We start from the raw sequence: 20,746 nt of genomic DNA, 5'->3' as shown, positions 1-20,746 counted from the left end.
CTCTGGAAGTGATCAGTGATGGTGGCTGGCAAATATCAAACTTCTGTTGTGGTGAAGCTAAGACTCTTGCACAATGCAGAGCACCCAAAGATAAATGGCTTCTATGTACGTGACGTGGCTGTATTCATTAAAGCAACAATTATTCACTTGCTCGTTCTCCCAGTTCTGAGGTCTCGTAGGTGTGAAGGATACACAGGCATGACGGAAAGGAAGCCAAGGGGAGGAGCAGGAGAAAGTCAACTGTTTTGAAAGAGAAATGCCTGAAGCAACAGAATGTCATGAGCAATTTGGATTGCTGCAACAGGTGTGTGTATCTACAGTATATAAACCTGCCTGAAACATGAAGCAGGTTGCTCCAACCTGGATAAAGAGTAGCTAGCTGGAAAAGCTGGCGCTGCACTGTCAGAATGCCTCCACAGTCAGGCACTGTTCTAGGGGGAAAGGAACCTTGCTTAGACGCTCCACAGCTTTTCACCTGGGAGGAGATAGGACTCCGCTCGGGCAAAGGGAACTCCAAGGAAGAGAGGTGGCTGGTCATCAACCGGAAAGTCTACGATGTCAGCAAGTTCTATTGGCGGCACCCTGGAGGAAGGCGCGTCATCAGCCACTATTCCGGACAAGATGCCACGGTGAGACCTTATTGCGGGGCAGACAGCAGTGGAGAAGGACCATCACCCAGTGGCAGAGCACATGCCTTGGATTAGGAGTAGGGAAACTGCAGCCTGTAGACCTGCTAGGGGGTCACATTTGGCCCATGAGGTCATGGCACTCTAACATCACTGGCTGGCATCAGCTGGTGGGGATGGGGCTCGATCCTGCTGGGTGCATCTTTGCCAGCATGTTCCCTGAAAGAAACACACTGGCAAAGCAGACCCTTGTAGAGAGCAGGATTGCACCCTCTGCTCAACAGCTGGAGAGGGGAGAGTTCAATGCAGGGAATGCATTGACAAAGCAGGCCCATCCCTGCAGCCCTCTCAGACGCCGGATGTCATCAGGAGTGGGATGATTGATAGATGGGTGGCCCCATCCATCTGTTGAAGTTGGCCTGAAGGGTGGAGAGAGATAAATAACTGACTCCCCCCCCCCGAGTCAAAAAGGCACATCCACCCCTGCCTTACTTGGACCACATCCCAGATTCGATCCCTAGCATCTCCAAGGATCTCAGGTAGCAGATCTGGGAAAGACTTGTGCCTGACATCCTGGAGAACCACTGTCACAGCACTGTAGGCATTCAGGGCTAGAGGGACCATGGTTCTTCATATGCTAGCAATGTTTCCTTGGCAATTTTCTGTTATTGTGGGAAACAAGAGTTAGAAGTAGGATCTGAAGGCACAGAAAAGCCCACCGCATCATAAGCAGCTTGCTGGAGGAGGAAGCTAAATTCTGGCTGGGCATGGGTGACTACAGCTAGTCTGGAGGTACTTCTCAGGATAATTGGTTATAATTCTTTATACATGTCATTGCCTCCTTAAATCCCGCTGACTTCCAGGTGGTTTAAGAAGCCCAGGTGTGTGCAGGTTTACATCCTTACATCATACGGACTCAAAAGCAGAGTTATCATATCTAAGCATTGCCTGTGAGAAACTATGAGGATGTCTCCTCAGCCAAAATATTTGAGTAATGTTGAGGGAGGAAGCTAAGAGAACTGATGTAGCATCGCTGATATTTGTTGGGATTGTAGTTTTTACTCTTCTTGTTGAGTTTAACCCTGGTAAGTACACTTAGAATTACAGTCACAATTTTATATTTCACTACAGAATGTCTTAGCTTTGCAGAATATATTGGCAAGTTGTGAAATATACTAATCTGTTGTACACCTGAAATTAAAATTTAGAAAACACCACCTGAGATTGAGAATAGTGTAAAGGATGTTGAGTTTGGGATTGTCAGTTAGGGAGAGGCATAAGATAAGATAAGATAATCTTTATTGTCATAGTCCCCTTGCGGGAATAACAAAATTACTTGGTTACCACATCAACTCAGATAAAGCATTCCACATAATTCAAAATTACTACAAAACCCTAATTAAAACAGTGCAATATGATACAATATAACAAGTAAAATAAGATGACTTCAAAGTTCGGACTTTCCATTTAAGGCCAAAATCGCTCTAGAGAAGAAACTGTTCTTGAGACAGCTCATTCTTGCCTGCATTGTTCTATACGTATCTCCCTCCCGATGGCAGGAGCTCAAAGAAATGGTGACCAGGGTGCATAAATCCTAATGCAGTGATTTATGTTTTATTATGTGAAGCATATATATAATACAGCAATAAAATGAGTGGCATATTGACCTTGGTGATGTAAAGTTTTCTCATTTTGCCTTGGGGATGGTATCTTTTTCTAGCACTTTTCTTGCATGCCAAAGCAAGCTAAAGATATCCTAACCAAATGAACATTCTGGCACCCACAAAACAGGTTTATTAAAATTACATGTAACTGAAGTTGGTGTTAATTGACATGGTGCAATCCTAGAGCCTGTGGCTCTCCAAATGCTGCTGCAATATGACTCCTATTCTCCTATTCTCCCTGATGACTCGTCATGCTGGCTGAGCCTGATGAGCGTTAAAGTCCACCTAAATCTGAAAAGCCTGATGTCTACTCAGAAGTAAGCCTCACTGATTTCAGAGGGACTCACTCCTGGGTAAAGGGTGTACAGCGTTGCAGCTTAATTTGCATAAAACCTGGTGCAATTTTTGTCTGATAATTCTCATCCGCCTTGGGAGGAAATTCCCATGACAAAGAAATAGAGGTGGAGAAATACCAAGGTGCGCAAAGAGAGAAGAAGAAGAAGAAGAAGAAGAAGAAGAAGAAGAAGAAGAAGAAGAAGAAGAAGAAGAAGAAGAAGAAGAAGAAGAAGAAGAAGAGTTTGGATTTGATATCCCGCTTTATCACTACCCTAAGGTAGTGGCTAACAATCTCCTTTCCCTTCCTCCCCCACAACAAACACTCTGTGAGGTGCGTGCGGCTGAGAGACTTCAGAGAAGTGTGACTAGCCCAAGGTCACCCAGCAGCTGCACGTGGAGGAGTGGAGACGCGAACCCAGTTCACCAGATAACGAGTCTACCGCTCTTAACCACTATACCACACTGGCTCACAATGCAGTGTTCCAGTTGAAGGGTGGGGTTCTTTGAGAAATTCACATGTCCCCCCCCCCGCCCCCAGTTTTAGTCCAATCATGCCCCCCATAGTCTTTTAAATGCAGCAACCCAAAGGGGCTCTGACCCAGCATGTAATTTGAGCATTGCCTCACGGGAAAAGTCTAGACTTGTGCCATGGGTTGCCAAACGTCCGGATTTTCCCGGACATTTAAGCAATTTACAGAAAGCGTTTAACTAATAATGCAGGCACTCAAATTTATGCACAGCCACCCTCACAGGGATCCAGAAAGTTGTGGTGGAGTCACACTGCCTAAAAGCGTCTTCTTTGAAGCGAGTAGCCAAACCAACTGTTCCCCTACTAAGTCCTTGGCCACCTGTTTAACACCCACAGGGTAATACGAGCAGGAGTGTCACATTGGCTAAGAGTTGCAAACATCAACTGCGTTCTCACATGTCTATCACTCCTTCAGATCTCAGAAGTAGTTGCAGCAGGTGCCAATGAGTTATTCAGTGCCAAGAAGATTGAGGCAGGCAGCCCAACTCAAGTTATAGATTTAAGGACTACTATTAAAAGGCTGGAACATGTCGATTATTTAGTTTGCCATATTTCTACCAACATTAGAGTGTGTGGGCAGGAGAGGATGTCAGTTGGTTTCTCTACCTCAGGCAGAAAAGATGCACTGGGTTCCTTCTGGGCAGGGGGGGAGGAATATATCCTCTCGGTTCTCTTGCTCTTCCAATCTTCCAATTGATTCTCCACATTTCTGCAGGAATTTACAATTATTATTTTTAAAATCCTCATAAAATTCTTCAGTGGTTTTGACCAGTGCCATTTTTCTGGGGAAAGGTGCCGGAACTCACCATGAACGTCTCTCTTGTTCTCTCAGAATGGCAGGTGCCGGAACTGAGTTCCAGTGAATTCTGGCTTAGAAAAATCCCTGGCATTGACTAATGTACACATGTTGTGATGCATTTGTGCATTATTATTATTATTATTATTATTATTATTATTATTCTCCACCCATCTGGCTGGGTTTCCCCAGGCACTCTGGGCGGCTTACAGCACATGTAAAAACATAGTAAAACGTCATTTTACTATTTATGCTATTTACATGAACATATTTATTTGTATGCACACCTTAACCTGATATATGCATCTTTGTAAATGTTGTTTGGTTCAAGAATGACATTGCAATATTCAGATAGGTGTGAATTTCAAAGGACGGCTGCATTTTGTTTATCGTATTATTTTGGAAACTGTGGGTTTATAGGTTTGAATTTAAATGCGAGCTGAATTTAACCCAGTCAGATGAGTGGGGTACACAAAATAGATAATTACTATTATTACATATTGACTTCCTCCCATATCCTTGCCTTCCTCCCATATCCTTACAACATGGACATGTGGCTGATGCCCGCAAGTAAGAATATCCCTCAGTACGACATGTGCGCACCATGCCCATTAAATCTCCTAATCTGATATGCCTTCACACTGTGTTTGTACCTCCTACTGGAATGGACTGGCTTAGGCCACAAGGGCCATTTAAAGATTCCTGGGTGTTTACCTTAGTGAAGACCTCACTTGGAAAAACAATATAACTCAGGTGGTTAGGAAGGCCCAACAGAGACTCCATTTTCTCAGGGTCTTGCGAAAGAGCAATGTTAAACAACAATTGATGACCTCCTTCTACCAGTCCACAATAGAAAGTGTCCTCTCATATTGTATCACAGTGTGGTACGTTGGCTTGACAGCCACGGACAGAAAGTCTTTACAGAGGGTGGTGAACACAGCACATTATATCATGGGCTGTCCCCTGAGCCGGCTAGATGACATCGCAAGGGATCGTTGCCTTAGGAGAGCGAGAAAAATTCTCAGGGATGATTCACACCCCGGCCAGCACCTCTTTAATCTTCTACCCTTGAGCAGGAAACAGTTTCTATCCGTGAGCTGCTGAATGGAAAATAATATAGTGCAACTGACTTTCAGGGTTGGTGTGTTGTGCGACAAGCACACAGAGTGCAATGAGATTGGGTGTTTGGGGAGGAGGCTCAGTTAATTTGCTGGCACCTCTTCTGAGTGAAGGCAGCCAATAAATTGTTGTTGTTGATGATCTTTACTATCAATCTTGGACCTCTATTTTCTGTTAACTCATTTAACAGGAACTGTATACCAGTCTTGATTTGTGAATCACTGGCTTCACAAGTACTTACAGCAAAACATGAAACTTACTTATCAGAAATAAAATATAGTTGTTCATTATTATTATTTTTGTTGTTGTTGTTGTTGTTGTTGTTGTTGTTGTTGTTGTTGTTGTTGTATTTATACCCCACCTTTTTCCCTGAGGGGACTCAAGGCAGCTTTAAAAAAAAAAAGAACCACTAAAGGCATAGAAAAAACAATAATTAAAAAACCATAAAACACTGATAAAATTAAAACTATATACATATATAAAATCTATTAAAACCATACCAATAATTACAATATAAGTAGCACAGCACCAGCCCTTTCATTAAAAGCAACTCATTTCATCATAGGGTTCCATGAAGAATATCCTGCCAGATAGTCCTTTCTAGAATGACCAAAAATAAAAATAAAAATGGAATGATCAACCCAGAATGAGCTTAGTGATCACTTACTGTCAAAAGTTCTTCCTGATGTCTGGTCAGGATATCTTTCATTGTAACTTTAATCCATTGGTTCAGGTCCTACGCTCTGGAGCAGGAGAAAACAAGCTTGCTCCATCCCCCATGTGACAACCCTTTAGATATTTGAAGATGGCAATCATATCTCCTCTCAGTCTACTCTTTTCTAGGCTAAACATACCCAGCTCCTTCAACCTTTCCTCATAAGGCCCTTGATCATCTTGGTTGCCCTCCTCTGCTCACATTCCAGCTTGTCAACATCATCCTCAAATTTTGGTGCCCAGAACTAGATACAGTACTCCAGGTGGGGCCTCACCAAGGCAAAACAGAACAGTATTATGACTTCCCTTGATTGGGACACTATACTGTACTTCTGTTGATACAGCTCTTTTCCCTTTTTCTTTTGCGGCATCACTTTGTTGACTCATGTTAAGTTTGTGGTGTACTAAGACCCCTACATTTTTTTACATTTGTGTGTGTGTGTGTGTGTGTTTAGGATGCCTTCACCGCTTTCCACAAGGATGAGGACCTAGTAAAGAAACACCTGAGCTCACTGCTAATTGGGGAGCTGGCACCTGATCAACCCAGCTGTGAACCCACCAAAAAAGTAAGTTTTCCATGTGGTGTGCATGGCAAAAGCCACTGGACTAAAATGCTTTACACGTTCTAATTGAGCAAAAGCACATTGTAGATACCAAAGAACTTAGCTGCAGGATTTCCCTTTGGTGGCTTAGGCCCTATGGATCCCTAAAGGGTACACTTTTCATGATGCTTTAGAACCTCAATATTGCTCCTCACCCCCTGTCCCGTGGTAGACACAGCCACCATGGAAGAGACAACCATAGACTTGTGCAACTGGGTAGGTGGTGGAGGGATCTGGTTGGATATTTAAATCTCTCTGCCTTGATCCTTCACTAAGCACCTGCCCACTCTTCACTGGTCACCAGTAAGGTTGTGTTTATGGCCCTGTCCATAAACCTCAACGAGTTGAAGGGTGAAGTCTAAAATGAGGAGATTTCCCGCACAATTTAGAACCCTGCAAAACTGAGGATCTAGATCATGTGAGGAGCAAAGGCATTCCCCACTTCAGATTTCATCCTCATGGAAAGAGATGAGGATAGCAAATGCGAAGACAGGCTCTGGCAGATGGAACGGACAAGTGGGTCTAATGGTCAAGAAGGCAGAGAAGGAAAACTCTGGTCCTCAACCTCTGCTGCCTTGTGGGATATCTTTGTTAGAAGGAAAGGCTAAGGAGTAAACCCTAAACAGATCCAGAGTGGAGTCCCTAAGATGGTTGAATGGTGTCTTATATGCCTCATTCTGGCAACTCCAGCAACCAAGCTGATGCCAAGCGTGTTGCTCTGTTTTCCTTTGGACCACATCAGCGAGGCTGAGAAATCAGGATCTTGATGTCTAGGCATTCCATTGTCTTTCAAGATAGACGGGTACCAACAACAGCACAGGAGGGATCTGGGTACCAAAACCTCAACTCTTACCAAAAATCCACTCATTTCATTACACTCCTTGAAGTTAAAGTGGAGAGAGAGCAGAGAGAGGTTTTCCACTGCCCCTGGTTAGACAATGCCCTGAAATCATCATGCCCCTCTTATCTTAGAGTCCTGTCCCATCCCGCCCCCTGTTGAAGGAGAGCTGACCAGCTGGCTTGACCTCTCTGTTACCACCGTGATTTCTCTAGAGAAAGCGTAGTAATGCTACAGTTTGAATCAGATGCCTGTACTTTGTGAAGGGGGAACTTAACCATGGTCACTTCTCACAGGATATGCTGATACAAGACTTTCGTGAGCTGCACAGCACAGTGAAGAGATCTGGACTCCTGAAGGCCAGTTACCCCTTCTTCACCTTCATGTTTCTGCATGCTTTCCTGATAGATATTGCATCCTGGCTCGTCATCTGGTACTTTGGAAAAACCTGGACCCCTTTCCTTATTGGTGTAGCATTGTTCACCATTGCACAGGTAAATGTGTCTGCATTACTGGGTGCAGCAGGACTTGGTCTGGACTATTCTGGACCAGTTCCCTGTCTTAGTGCTTTGTCATATCCTCACCCCCCCTAAGCATTTGACAAACCTTGTGGAATTTCAGCATATCATAGTTATTAGCTAAATACTGCCTACCGTGACTTTCACACCCCTACTAAATGAGTTCTTTTTTTACTGGGAGTTATCAGGGTTCAAACATGGAAACCTGAGCACACAAATTTAATGTTACTAGCTAAAAATTGGTATAGTTTATCAAAGTGGGAGTTCAAGGTACCACTTAAAACTACAGGTAAACTTGCACTTTTAAAAGCGTGCTCTGCTCAGCAACAGGCAAAAGCTACTTATTTTTTATTAAAAGTTTTAAAATAAGAAAATCTCCCCAAGGAGTTAATTTGTAGTCAACTTATTGCCCATTGTCCAGTCAATCAACATCCACTGTTCCGGACTACTACTCCCTTTTTCAAATCCCTACTTTCAGGAATTTGAGCCATACACCTGACCTTACTGACTGCAACAGCAGCTGGGAGGAACTAGCCAGGCATATAAATTTAGAGTGGGGTTTTCACAACTTGGGTCTCCAGCTGTTTATGGACTACGACTCCCATCATCCCTAGTTTAGCAAGACCAATGTTTAGGGCTGGTGGGAACTGTAGTCCAAAAAACAGCTGGAGACCCAAGTTTGGGAAACACTGATTTAGAGCAACCTAGCAAAAGGAGCTAGCTCCACAAGCTGCAGGGAGCCACAGCAGACAAGTGTCAAAGCAAGTTAAACAGCCAGGCAAATTCGGCAACAGGGCCTGGAAGCCAGAGTGCACTATGCTGCCTGACCTTTCCTTGATCTAAAGAAAACCTGCCCTGAGAGAACTTCTCCAGAGGTGGAGTGATCCTAGTAGTGGGCGTTTTAACAACTGGGTGTGTGGTCAGTGTGTAGGCATAAGATTAATTGCTTGCCTGATGTGAAGGTTGTGGATATCATCTGTCACCCAGATAGCGTAGTAGATAGTGATGGGGAGGATTCAGAGGTTGCGGTGCACATTGGCACAAATGGCATGGGGAAATGTAGTTGTGATGTCCCAGAAGCAAAATTAGGGTTGTTTGGTAGAACTCTGAATGGCAGCAGCTCCAAGGTAGTTTCCTCTGCAATGCTGCTGGTTCCATGTGAAAGGCCAGCTAGACAGGCACAGCTTTTTAGTCAAAATGCACGCAGTCTCAATATGTGAAACAAGTATGAAGTGATGCCTGTCAAGGCAAAAATAAAATAAAATTCTTAATTTCACATGCATGCTCATGAGGTCTGAACTGGTGGAGCTGACTGTCTAGGAAGGAGACCTTGGAGTCACAGTAGATTGATAAAGATGTCGATCCAGCATTTTCTTCTTCATTTTGAGGCAAGAAAAGTCAGTTGTTAACAGAGAAATAGCAAAAAGTTGCTTCGTTGGAAAGAGATGCTGGCACCCTTTGGCTGTGTGAATTGCTTTTCTAGGAATTCACACACACACCCCAGCTGTTGACCTTGAAAGGCTAGTGGCCATTTGGTAGAGCCATTTGCAATGGAATGGGTCCTTATCATAAATATTATGCCTGGCTAGTATGAGAAGTGAAGATCTGTGTGATTGGCCTTGTTTACATAGTTGTGGACCTTTAAAAGGTACATCAGCCCTATGGGATGAATCCATGGACTGTGTCACTGTGGCTTCCACGATGCTACTGTAATACTTAAAATCTTCCATTTCATTGTTCTGTTGTGTTTGAACTTTTATAAGCAATATTCATGAGGCAAGCCTTTTTTATTATGCCACCATGGGAACCCATGCAGGAAGGCCTAGTGCCCTTTTCTATAGTACTAACTTCATGGGAACCAGTTCTCCTCCTGATGAAAGTGCCCAGGCTTCCTGCCAATTTCCGTTGCAAATGTGTGGGGAACTAAACAGGGACAGAGTGCGTAGGATAGGTGCTGTTGCTTTCCCCAAGTCTTGGTGAAAGAGTGAGCCATTTGTTCCTACTAACCCGCCTGTGGAAAATAGCCTATCAACATGTATTGATATTGCTTTTTTGCTTTCCAGATCCAGTATGGCTTTCTTCAGCATGATCTTGGGCATGTTTCCGTCTTTCAAAAGCCCAAGTGGAATAGACTGGCTCACCACATTGTGGCAGGAGTCCTTAAAGTAAGAGCCTCGTATCGAGAGTGGGGTTTTCCCTGCTTAGAACTCATAGAAGCTAAGCAGGAATATACTCAAACTTCCCGATAAATTCAGTTCAGTAACTTCACTCTTGATACTCTCATTGAATACTTTGTTGAACAACTGTGACTCTCAGGTCAACATCAGAGTTGCCATTTTGGACAATTTTTTCCCCCAATTTGTGTGTCAAGAATAAGCACATAATGTAGTTTCCCCAGCACTACCAACATGAATAATGAAAAACTGGTGGGATTTTCTTTTTATTCTGTGTGCAGGGAGGGCCCCCCAGCTGGTGGAACCATATGCATAACCAGCATCATGCCAAACCCAACTGCTTCCGCAAGGACCCAGATCTCAACATGCATCCACTCCTGTTCAGCCTGGGGAAGCCGCTCTCTGAGGAGGTGAGTAGACAGAGGAATGCACGCCGTGAATAACAGATGCAGTAGGTTAAAGCCATGGTTTGGTTGAGCCTTACGTGCAAACATGGCCATGGAAGCCGATTTCATGTTGCAAACATAATATCGTAGGCTTCTTTCCTGAATCAAATTTTATAAGAAAAAAAATCTGTACAGTGACAAAAGGTCAGCAAAGTTGTTACCTATGTTTAACCGCACCGCTTCTGCTCTCCATTTGCAGCTTGGGAAGAAGAAGAAGAAATACATGCCTTACCAGCACCAGCACAAATACTTCGCCCGTGAGTCTCTCTCTGTTGTTTGCTACCATCAGCAAGGCTGTGCCTCTTTGGGGATTAGGACCGAAGCATGTTAGATCAGAGGCTGGAGGTTCTGAATAAAAATATGCTATAGGCAAATGGATAGATAGAAGAAATGTTAGCTTTACTAGTGTTACATAAACCCCAATCTCTGAGCAGTGAGAGATTTCAGGCTCCCAGCTTGTATCTTAGGGTTTGTTTCTGCAGAATGAAGATCTCTGGAGATGGGGGGCATTTCCCCACACATTTATACAGGCTGAGCATAAGAAAGAAACTTAACAGCATCAGAACACCAGCAGACCCACCACCTCCAGTAGATTACGGGGGGGGGGGAAACCAATTCCACAAAGCAAGTCAGGCTGCTCCGTCTCTTTTCAGCTTCAGTTTCAAAAGTCTTGAGGTTTTTGTTTTTGTTCTCTTTCTCAGACACACACTTTCATGACTTCACGTCCAGTCAGGGCAGGAAGGATGAAATTCAAATACCCTTGAGCTCCTATGGCAACAAATCACATGCGCTAGGCCAGCTCCTCAATTATGCCAAGCTTGACCATTTTTTTAAAAAATTTAAAAAATAATTGTCCATTTCTACAAATGCAAATCATACAGCTATAGAGTCACAGGGCTGCATGGGATCTTGAGGGGACACCCCTCCAACTTAAATTTAGCTCAGTATGATTGCTCCAGAATTACCTGGGAGATGAGAAATACCCAGAAATACTTGGGTGGCTTGGATAACTTGGTTAATACAACTGAAGGAAAATACTTCTCTTTGTTTTATGTTTGCTTCCCTTTTTGTCCATAGTCTTAGCCCCGATGACTTTCGTTATATTTGTGCAGCTGATTATAATACGCTTTGCAATTCAGAGGAAAAAATGGATGGTGAGTCATCTGTTTCCCCTATGGATAATAACATAATGGTGGAATGCAGATGTGGAATGCCCGCACTGTCTACAGCTAGCCACCAGAGTTGCATTAGAGAAATCATTCTTTTATTCCTGTGTCACATGAGTTTACTTTAATGAATAAACAGAGTAAACAAATCCACTTGGCCTGTGTATGTTGGAGCCAATGTCACTTTGGGGAGTAGGGTTGCCAGACTCAATAGAGGACAGGACTTCTGTGCCTTTAATTTCCCTGCTCTCTTTTGAGTCTGGAAACCTTAAAGAGAAACCAGCAGGCCCTTTGTTTTAATTTCCAAGCAAAGGGTCTGCTGGTTTCTCTTTAAGGTTTCCGGACTCAAAAGAGAGCAGGGCAATTAAAGGCACAGAAGTCCTGTCCTCTATTGAGTCTGGCAACCCTATTGGGGAGGGTGGAATAGATCTACAGTAATCAAGAAGACCCATATCCATGAGATTTTCATTTGTTCATTCCTTTGATTTGTTATTTGTAAGGCATTTATATACTGCCTTTCATAATATCCACCCCGGTGCAGAATCATGTGCCCCATCTGCACTGATACTGATCCCCTTCCATACCATGGAGGCAGTTCTTCTTAACATGATACAGTTCCCTGGGCGTTTCCAGACATGCAAACATTTCTCTGAGTCATATGGCATCATGGCCTTTGTAGTCATCATAATTGCACCACACAAAGGCAGCCGTTTTCAGTTGTTTTCATTGCCTTAACCCAGTTTTCTTTGGCAGGAGTTTGCTTTCATTGTGTTCTACAATATCCGCGTTTGTCTCATGTTTGTTCCTTTAATGGGATTTAAGAGCTTCATGGCGTTCTACTGGCTGGCCAGGTAAATAATCTGTATGCAAAACTCTCGTGGGTGGGGTGGGCCGGGGGGGGGGGGGCTGTGCATGTACCAAGGGCTTTCTTTGCATCTCAAATTATCCCACCAGCGTGAACAGATCCATCATGCAGATGATCTCCCCTGGCCTGGCCTAGGGAAGCAGTCCAAGAAAGTGTCCATCAGCTACAAGAGAGACTGTTCCTCTTCCCCCTACTCTGCATTCAGATAGTTAAAAAAGTAAAATACAGAGATGGGTGGAATTCAGCACCATGCTATTACAGACATTTTGCCTGCACAAAGTACATCAGCTTGTGAGATGGAACAATCCCCCTCCCCTCCCCCCACATGCTGTTCTGGGGCTACCTCTGACCCCTCCAAGCTAATGTTGGGGGGGGCATAAGTGGAGGGGGAAAGCCCTGCTGTGCAAGCAGAAATCCTTGCACAAATTTATTACATTTGTTGAGTAGATTTCACCCTATATGTTTCCAGCATTATATTTATCACCTGGTGTTGTTGTTGTTTTTTTTAAAAAAATGGAAACTTCAGTATCCGTGCAATGTTCTTCTGTGACAAAAAGGTTCATTCACTGACATAAGAGGCTGCCTAACTATTAATAGACTCCTCTGGAGTTAGCAGTGCCAATTCGATGAAATACAAACAATAGGAGACATCTCCACGGCAAAGATACCTTGGATCTGTAGTTTCTCACGTCTTCCAGGCTCTTAGTGAGGCCTTGGTAAAACTACAAATCCCAGAGATATCTGCACTGGAAAATTCCCATAAGTAAGTCTGCTGGGCCTAATGAAGGCCCATGGAACATCTGCTACTCTTATTCCCTTACTCTCATCACTCCTACGGGAGCAGAAAAGGAATAAGGCCTTGTAAGCGGAAGGAGGATGTATAAAAAAACTTGCTTTGAAAGAATTCGCCCATTTCATTCTGTATGAGGTGGTATTGGCCCATCTGACAGAATGGCGATGATTATTGTTGTGGTTGTTCTTGTGTTGATCTACCCAGGTTCCTAGAGAGCACTTGGTTTCTCTGGGTCTCACAGATGAACCACATTCCCATGACTATCGATTATGATAAGAATTTGGACTGGGTGTCTGCTCAGGTGAGTTAATATGTACTTTTTCCTCCCAGAGACAATAACTTTTTTCCCTCTGATAGAAAGTCCTCCATTTGCGCTTTCAAGTGCATGGCCTCCTTAGAAAGGGCAAGGTTATATTTCCGTCGAGGAGAGCGTGGTTCAAATGGCCCGGTTGCCATGGTCACATTTGGTTCTGGAGGCAGCTGTTCCCCTTTGTGCAGGGCCATTTAATGGTCTGTCTCCTTTCTCGTTCTCACTTAGCTCGCAGCGACGTGTGATGTGGATCAATCCCTGTTCAATGACTGGTACACAGGACACCTAAACTTCCAGATTGAGCATCAGTGAGTATGTGACATATGGAAGGGAGACACTGGTACGGGGTGAATGTGTCTGGGAAAATACTCATATTGTGTGGGAAAGGGTTAGGGAACTTCAACAGAGGTGGAATGGCTTCAGCTAACTGAAGGCTCTGCCACTGATTTGTTGTTTACATTCCCACCCCACCTTTCATCCAAGGAGGTCAAGGTGGTGAGGAAGGTTAGGCTGAGAGTCTGAGACTGACTCAAGTAACCTCTCCCAGCGAGGTGCATGGCTGTGTGGGGATTTGAACCCTGGTATCCCAAGTCCTAGTGCGGCATTTTAACTTCTACACCACACTGGTTCCCCATGTGAAACCATTTCTTCCTCTCTTTCCACAGCCTTTTCCCAACGATGCCTCGTCACAATTATTGGAAGGTGGCTCCTCTGGTGAAATCCCTGTGTGCTAAGCATGGCGTTAAGTACCAATGCAAGCCCTTGCTCACGGCTTTTGCAGATATATTGCAGTAAGTTCAATTAATGGCTTTTCCCCACCTGCCTTGTACCACCACCACCCCTCCAGCCCTTGCAGCCTTTTCGAAACCCTGACTTTAGGAACAGCAGAACCAGCTGGGAAGAGAGAAGTTGTGTAAATTGTTTTTAAGTTGTGTAAATTGCTTCTCAGTTTTGCATTGTGTTGATATATGCGCTGTGGTCCACTGTTATTTTTATTTATTATAGTTTAGATATTATTTATCTAATTTCTGTTCCGTTATTATTTGCTGGTATTTAATTGTATTGTGTGCTATTATATCCTAGTGGATATCACTTTATTGAATATCACTTTATTTGGCTTAAGTTGCTTATGTTTTAAGTTATGTTTTTATTATGACACTTTTGTATTGGATCAGATTGTGTTATGAGTTGTGCAATCTTTTTTGCTTCTTCGCACCGCCTTTTGTTTCTGTACACTGCCTTGTGTATAGAATCATAGAATTGTAGGGTTGGAAGGCACCCCAAGGGCCATCTAGTCCAGGCATCCCCAAACTGCAGCCCTCCAGATGTTTTGGCCTACAACTCCCATGATCCCTAGCTAACAGGACCAGTGGTCAGGGATGATGGGGATTGTAGTCCAAAACATCTGGAGGGCCGAAGTCTGGGGATGCCTGATCTAGTCCAACCCCCTGCAATGCAGGAATCTCAGCTAATCTCAGCTGTGGTAATACAGAAAGGCGGTATGCAAATTAAAAGTGAAATTAACAGCACAAGGAAGAAAGACAAGCTCTATGAAACTAAGCTGAGGATGGTTACTGAGAGCCCTTTTCTCTTTTCTTTTGCAGCACGCTGAAGGAGTCTGGGGAACACTGGCTGGATGCTTATATCCACGCGTAAGGGGAGAGAGGACTTTGGGGACGAATTGCCTCGTGCTGAACTGTGATCTCCTGTGCTTCCTCTTCCCTGCCGCACACACCTTGAGCTGAACTCTGAAGCTTTAGGAATTTGAGGTGGGGCTGGAGTTGAGCGAGAGAGAGAAAGGTGGCTTCTCTGCTGTCTTGCCCCTTTCTGTTTGTGGGGGGATGAAAAAAGGAAAAAAGAGCCTTCATTCTGCTTTGAGACATTATGAAGAGACACGGAAAGGGAAACAGTGCTTTGCTTTCTCTGTATTTCCACCTGCAACAACAGTTTCAAAGGTATAGGAGGACATGCAGCCTGCCAACCATTCTGAGTCCGTACACCCTGATCGTTTCCTTTAGTAGACTTTGCATAGTCCTTTAATTGTCTCAGGCTCCTGACTCTGGGGTTGCAGCGCTCACCTCGCCTGGTAGGCTTTCCAGCTCTGAGGCCAATCTCTTCTCTCCCCTGCCCTCCCTTTCCAGTTTTTCCTCCTCAGTGGAGAAATCCAGGATTGTGCCATAGCTGTTATTGATCTGCAGCAGCACCATGCTCCTTTGAAACAAAGACACGAAGCACTGAAGACAGCTGCTGTTTTTGGGAGACAGTGTAAACCCAGAGGTTTTGTGCCTCCAGATAATGTGACAAAATACATAATGACACAACTAATGGCACAAATCCAACGCGTCCTTATTTTGGGGGTGGCCACATTTAGCTTCCAAACTGATAAGCACTCAGTCATTCAAGTTTCGTAATAAAGGGAACAATGATTAAGCAAGATCCAATTTTCTGTGCTTATCAGAAATCTTTTCCTTAAGTCCTAAGCAGGCTTCTTGAGCAAGCAAAGCCACTTTCCATTTCTCCCAAACTAAAGTTCTTGCCTCTCATGATAATATAGTTCAGCTTAGCATATGAAGTTGTCTGTACATGAAGATAATTGAATGAGACACCTATTCTGGGCGGACTTGCCTTCAGAGGTTAGATGGTGGCAACAACCAGACAGAGGCAGGCCTTCTCCATGATGCAACCCTGATTAAAACTCCCTCCTATACTCTTTTTTAAAACAAAAAAATCTTTGAGGTGCAAAAAAAAAAATGTATACTTTTGGCAACCAATGGCACCATCTCTCTAGCTCTTTTAATGTCGTCGCTGCTATTGTCTTATTGTATTATATTATTAATTTATGTAATTTTGTTGTAAATTGTCACCATGAAGTCCTTCTATGGTAGAAGAGTTGTAAATAAATAAATTAAATAAATAAATTAAATAAATATAAGTAGCCTGCAAACGTGAATGTATGCTGTTTTGAAATTGATGGAAGAAACAACTTCAGAGATGGGCATGGTGTGAAATGACTGGGGAGACATGCACGTCAACAACGGACGTTTGATGTGACTGGGTACCATAGTTGCTGCTGTGCGAGATTTTGAAAGTAGATAACGAGTGCAAAATTTAAGACATCTTTCTACAAAAAGAAATCATAGGAATTCAAACTGTGGTGTGAAAACCTTTTTTTAAAAAAAAATTCTAGGAGTACGTAGGATAATTCATTCATTCCTTGATTGCATGCTGTGGATCTCATAGTCTTGGAGCCAGCTGCAAACACCAGCCATTCTGTGCTGTGTGAAGCAATACAATTATTTTGTTTGTCCTGAGTTTTCCAACATTCCGCTTCATTGAATGATTCTCGTACCTGTATTATGAGAGACGGAGAGAAATGTCTCCCTATCCGCCTTCTCAGCACTGTGCATAATCCAGTAAGCCTTTAACATGCATTTCCCCCCTAAACTACCCTATGTTATAACATTTCCTCATGGAGTTGTTCTTGGGGTGGATCTAAACTCAAGTTTTTAACGTTAGGAAAGAGTTACGGAAGGGTTGTGGTAACACAGAGGGACAAAGGACGCATTGCTCTTAATGTTCTTAATCTGTTATTAAGAGCAACCAGCAGCGTTTTGATGAAAATAAACCGACGAGGTAAGAAAAGCAATCTAAATTACAAGTATGCCCTATGACGTTTTAGAACGATATATCTACAGTAATATTATTGTACTAATGTTAAACAGGTCAGGGTTAAACAAGATTCAGCCTTGATCACGGCATTATGATACAGGTATTGGCATTTTTATTCTCAGTCCTTTTGATCCTAACATGAATTTCACCTTTTTCATGGCTGTTGCACAGTGTGTCAACTAAAATAGTTCAAAAACTTCATTTTCTTTTTTTGATATCTTGTAAAATAAATTTTAAAAACTCAACTTTTTTGTCTGGATTTTCACCTTTTGGAATTTGGCAGCCGTAGTCAACTAACATCACTGAGTGTAAGGTACGGAGGGGAATAATTTTGTTGTTTCCACTGCTAAACAATTAGGAATCAGTTCTACTCCCTGATGTACTTCAAACTACCCAGATATCTAGCAGTAGAGCTACTTTCTGCCCACACTTTCGCTAAAGTGCTGAAAGCTAAATATTGTGAAATAAATGTAATGAGATGTTACTCGTGAGAACCTGTTGATACTAAGCAGTGAACATTTCAGCTGGAAAATGATAAAAATAAAGAAAACCAATGCTACCTCCCACTGCAGCCACCCAGACTTTTCCTGAGTATTCCCCAAACCCCAAGAAAGGCTCTTCAGGAATACAATATTCTAAAGTGAGGGGATGGAGTTAGAACTCCCACTGCACAAGTAGCCTTCCCCTCACATAGGTTTTGAGTGCAACCCAATAATAATAATAATAATAATAATAATAATAATAATAATAATAATAATAATTTATTTATTTATACCCCACCCATCTGGCTGGGCCTCCCCAGCCACTCTGGGCAGCTTCCAACAGAAGTATTAAAATACACTAATTTCTTAAAGATTAAAAGCTTCCCTAAACAGGGCTGCCTTCAGATGTCCTCTAAAAGTCTGGTAGTTGTTTTTCTCTCTGACATCTGGTGGGAGGGCGTTCCACAGGGCGGGTGCCACTACCGAGAAGGCCCTCTGCCTGGTTCCCTGCAACTTGGCTTCTCACAACGAGGGAACTGCCAGAAGGCCCTCGGTACTGGACCTCACTGTCTGGGCAGAACGATGGGGGTGGAGATGCTCCTTCAGGTATGCTGGATTAAACTTGGCTCTCCCAACCTGGTGCCTCCCTCAAGGAGTTTTGGACCACAACAGCCCCAGCCCATGGTAAGGAGGCTTGCCACATGTGACTTTGTGAACTACTTGGCTCATTTCCCGGGCAGTACCAAAACTTCCTATGCCATACCATCCATGTCAACAGAAGAATGCAATTACTTCACTGTTTCTGATCTCAGCGCCAAGGATTTTTCAAAAAGGATAAGGTGTTGTTTTTAACCTGGAGATGCCAGGGAATGAAACTGAGGACTTCCGCATGCAAATGATGCGTTCAGCTTCTGAGCCAAAGCACTCTCCCTTGGGCATTTAGGGAAATAAGCCTGCCACCGAGGCACTGAGTACATCATATAAAGCAACACTGAACTCCTGGAAAAAAATCCTGGAGGACCGTATTTTCAGGCCAAGTTCTATGTAATTTTACTGTAAATAATAGCCAAGGTGAAATCTGAGCACCTCTGGAAATTAGGGGAGCTGTCCTAACAATACAGGCACACACACACAGAGAGAGAATGTTTTATTGTGGTCCATAGACCAAAAGTGGGAACAAATTCAGTCAAAGGGGGCACATGGGGGAGGGTCAGTGACAGCACAACGTTTAGAATAGCCAGGTGAAAAAGAGACCAGTGCTCTGTACCTTTAACAGATGAGTGGAAGAGAGAATTGCAGCAGCAGGTACAGAGTGCACAACTATTCTTCACTGAACACCCTAATGGCATTCACTACTGGTATTGCCCAGTTTCCTCTGGCACCCAGGTTTTTGAATTGTTCTTAGTGCTGGGGTGGGGGCGGTGAGAGCTTCTATTTTTGCCTTGCTGAATACCTAGCAAGTAAGAGAGTACAGTACTATAATAGTTATGTATACCCAGCACCTGCCACTAGGTGGTGCTGTTCCATATGCTTCGTTCTTCCCTAGCGTTCTATGGCTCACCTCGTTGCTCTTCTTGCTGGTCTGTTGCGTTCTTGTAAAGAGCAGGTGTGTGTTGTCAGTCTCACTGTTAAAGATCTTCTTGCTCCCATAAGGGTGGTTATGTGTGAAATATATGTAGGGCTGCCTCTGAAGACGGTTTGGAAACTTCAGCTAGTGCAGAATTCAGCGGGCAGGCTGCTCAGCGGAGCAAGGCAGTTTGAAAATATTACACCGATCCTGGCCTGACTGCACTGCTCGACAATTCGTTTCCAGGACCAATTCAGAGGGCTGGTTTTGACCTCTTATCAGAGAAGTTAGATCCACAAACTAAGGGCCTTCTGGAGGTTCCCTCACTGCGAGAAGTGAGATTACAGGGAACCAGGCAGAGGGCCTTCTCAGTAGCGGCACCCGCCCTGTGGAACGCCCTGCCATGTCAAAGAAATAAACAACTACCTGACTTTTAGAAGACATCTGAAGGCATCCCTGTTTAGGGAAGTTTTTAATGTTTGATGTTTCATTGTGTTTTTAATATTCTGTTGGAAGCTGCCCAGAATGGCTCCAGCCAGATGGGCGGGGTATAAATAAGAAATTGTTATTATTAATATGGAATTTGATAGTAGCTGCTTGCATGCTCATTGTACAAAGGTGGAAAAAATAGGTCACCACCAACAGTTAAAGAATGGGCAACAAACATTTGGGAGGTAGCAATGATGTACAGTACAAGCTTATGGTAGTGATCAGAATGAGAGAAAGCAGACAAGAAAGAGAAATAAAATTACATGCAACCCTCCTATAGAATTTATGAAGAATAAATATAGTATAAATGTGAGTGAATATAAAAGTTTTCCTGTGTGGTAAAATATTAAGTGTAACATTAATGGAATGTAGGGTACGGCAGCGGAGAAACGTCACCACACGTATTTATTAGGAAAAGACACCCACGCAATACACTTCAGTGTGACCAGTCAGGTGACATGCAATTTTATATTAGATTTTCTTCCTTTATCAGATTATCCTTCAATTGGGAAAATCAAAATTTAGCAGAGGGAAATTGCAGGCTGCCACTAAGATGAGCAAACAAAGGCACAAGCAGCTTCAAACCCACATGAAACTTGAGTGGGATGGGATTCAACTAAGTTGCTGCATGCGTGCAATAAGGTCTGCCCATACAATAGGGTTCTCCTCTCTCTCTTCCCATGTGTGCCCCCTAAATCTGCTCTAGATTGTTGGGGGGCGGGGAAACCACAGAACAGTTTCAAGGAGTGCACAGGGGTAAAAGGTGGAAAGTCCCATTGCATCAGCAGACCTTGTTCCCCGTGTGCATACCTCACTTAGTGATATGTTGAATTCCAGTTCCGCCCATGGTATCATGCCATTCCAAATGTGAACATCAGAAAATACTGGTTTCAAAACTTCTCAGAGAGCCTGCTCAGGTCAGAAGGACTGATGGCAGAACCATCCACACAAAGGAGCCCTTTCTTGCTAGTGATGCATGTATGTCTGCCAAAGGATCATGGCCAGGAGACACAATCGTCCAACACACTGAATGTGTTTGTATG

At 43.5% G+C, this 20,746-nt stretch overlaps 1 protein-coding gene across 1 annotated transcript; it reads left to right on the top strand.

Moving 5' to 3' along the window:
* Positions 1 to 287: 287 nt before the first annotated feature.
* On the top strand, positions 288 to 16,663 carry LOC118089041 (acyl-CoA (8-3)-desaturase). The gene is made up of 12 exons (XM_035123400.2): positions 288 to 629; positions 6,240 to 6,350; positions 7,521 to 7,718; positions 9,806 to 9,907; positions 10,198 to 10,326; positions 10,562 to 10,619; positions 11,440 to 11,516; positions 12,282 to 12,379; positions 13,391 to 13,487; positions 13,725 to 13,804; positions 14,162 to 14,287; positions 15,101 to 16,663. The coding sequence occupies exons 1-12, from the start codon at positions 408 to 410 to the stop codon at positions 15,150 to 15,152; spliced, it is 1,350 nt and encodes a 449-aa protein (XP_034979291.2). The 5' UTR covers positions 288 to 407; the 3' UTR covers positions 15,153 to 16,663.
* The last annotated feature ends 4,083 nt before the right edge of the window (positions 16,664 to 20,746 follow it).

The sequence above is a fragment of the Zootoca vivipara genome, chromosome 1, assembly GCF_963506605.1.
Source record: "Zootoca vivipara chromosome 1, rZooViv1.1, whole genome shotgun sequence".
Classification (NCBI taxonomy): Eukaryota; Metazoa; Chordata; class Lepidosauria; order Squamata; family Lacertidae; genus Zootoca; species Zootoca vivipara.
The sequence above is the reverse complement of the archived record's forward strand: the minus strand, read 5'-3'. Positions and strand labels throughout refer to the sequence as shown.

Bases quoted from the DNA above. Each gene is read 5' to 3' on its own strand.
- LOC118089041 (XM_035123400.2), top strand. From the start codon at position 408: ATGCCTCCACAGTCAGGCACTGTTCTAGGGGGAAAGGAACCTTGCTTA. The intron at 6,351-7,520 runs GTAAGTTTTCCA...CACTTCTCACAG, and splicing joins GCTGTGAACCCACCAAAAAA to GATATGCTGATACAAGACTT. The intron at 12,380-13,390 runs GTAAATAATCTG...TGATCTACCCAG, and splicing joins GCGTTCTACTGGCTGGCCAG to GTTCCTAGAGAGCACTTGGT.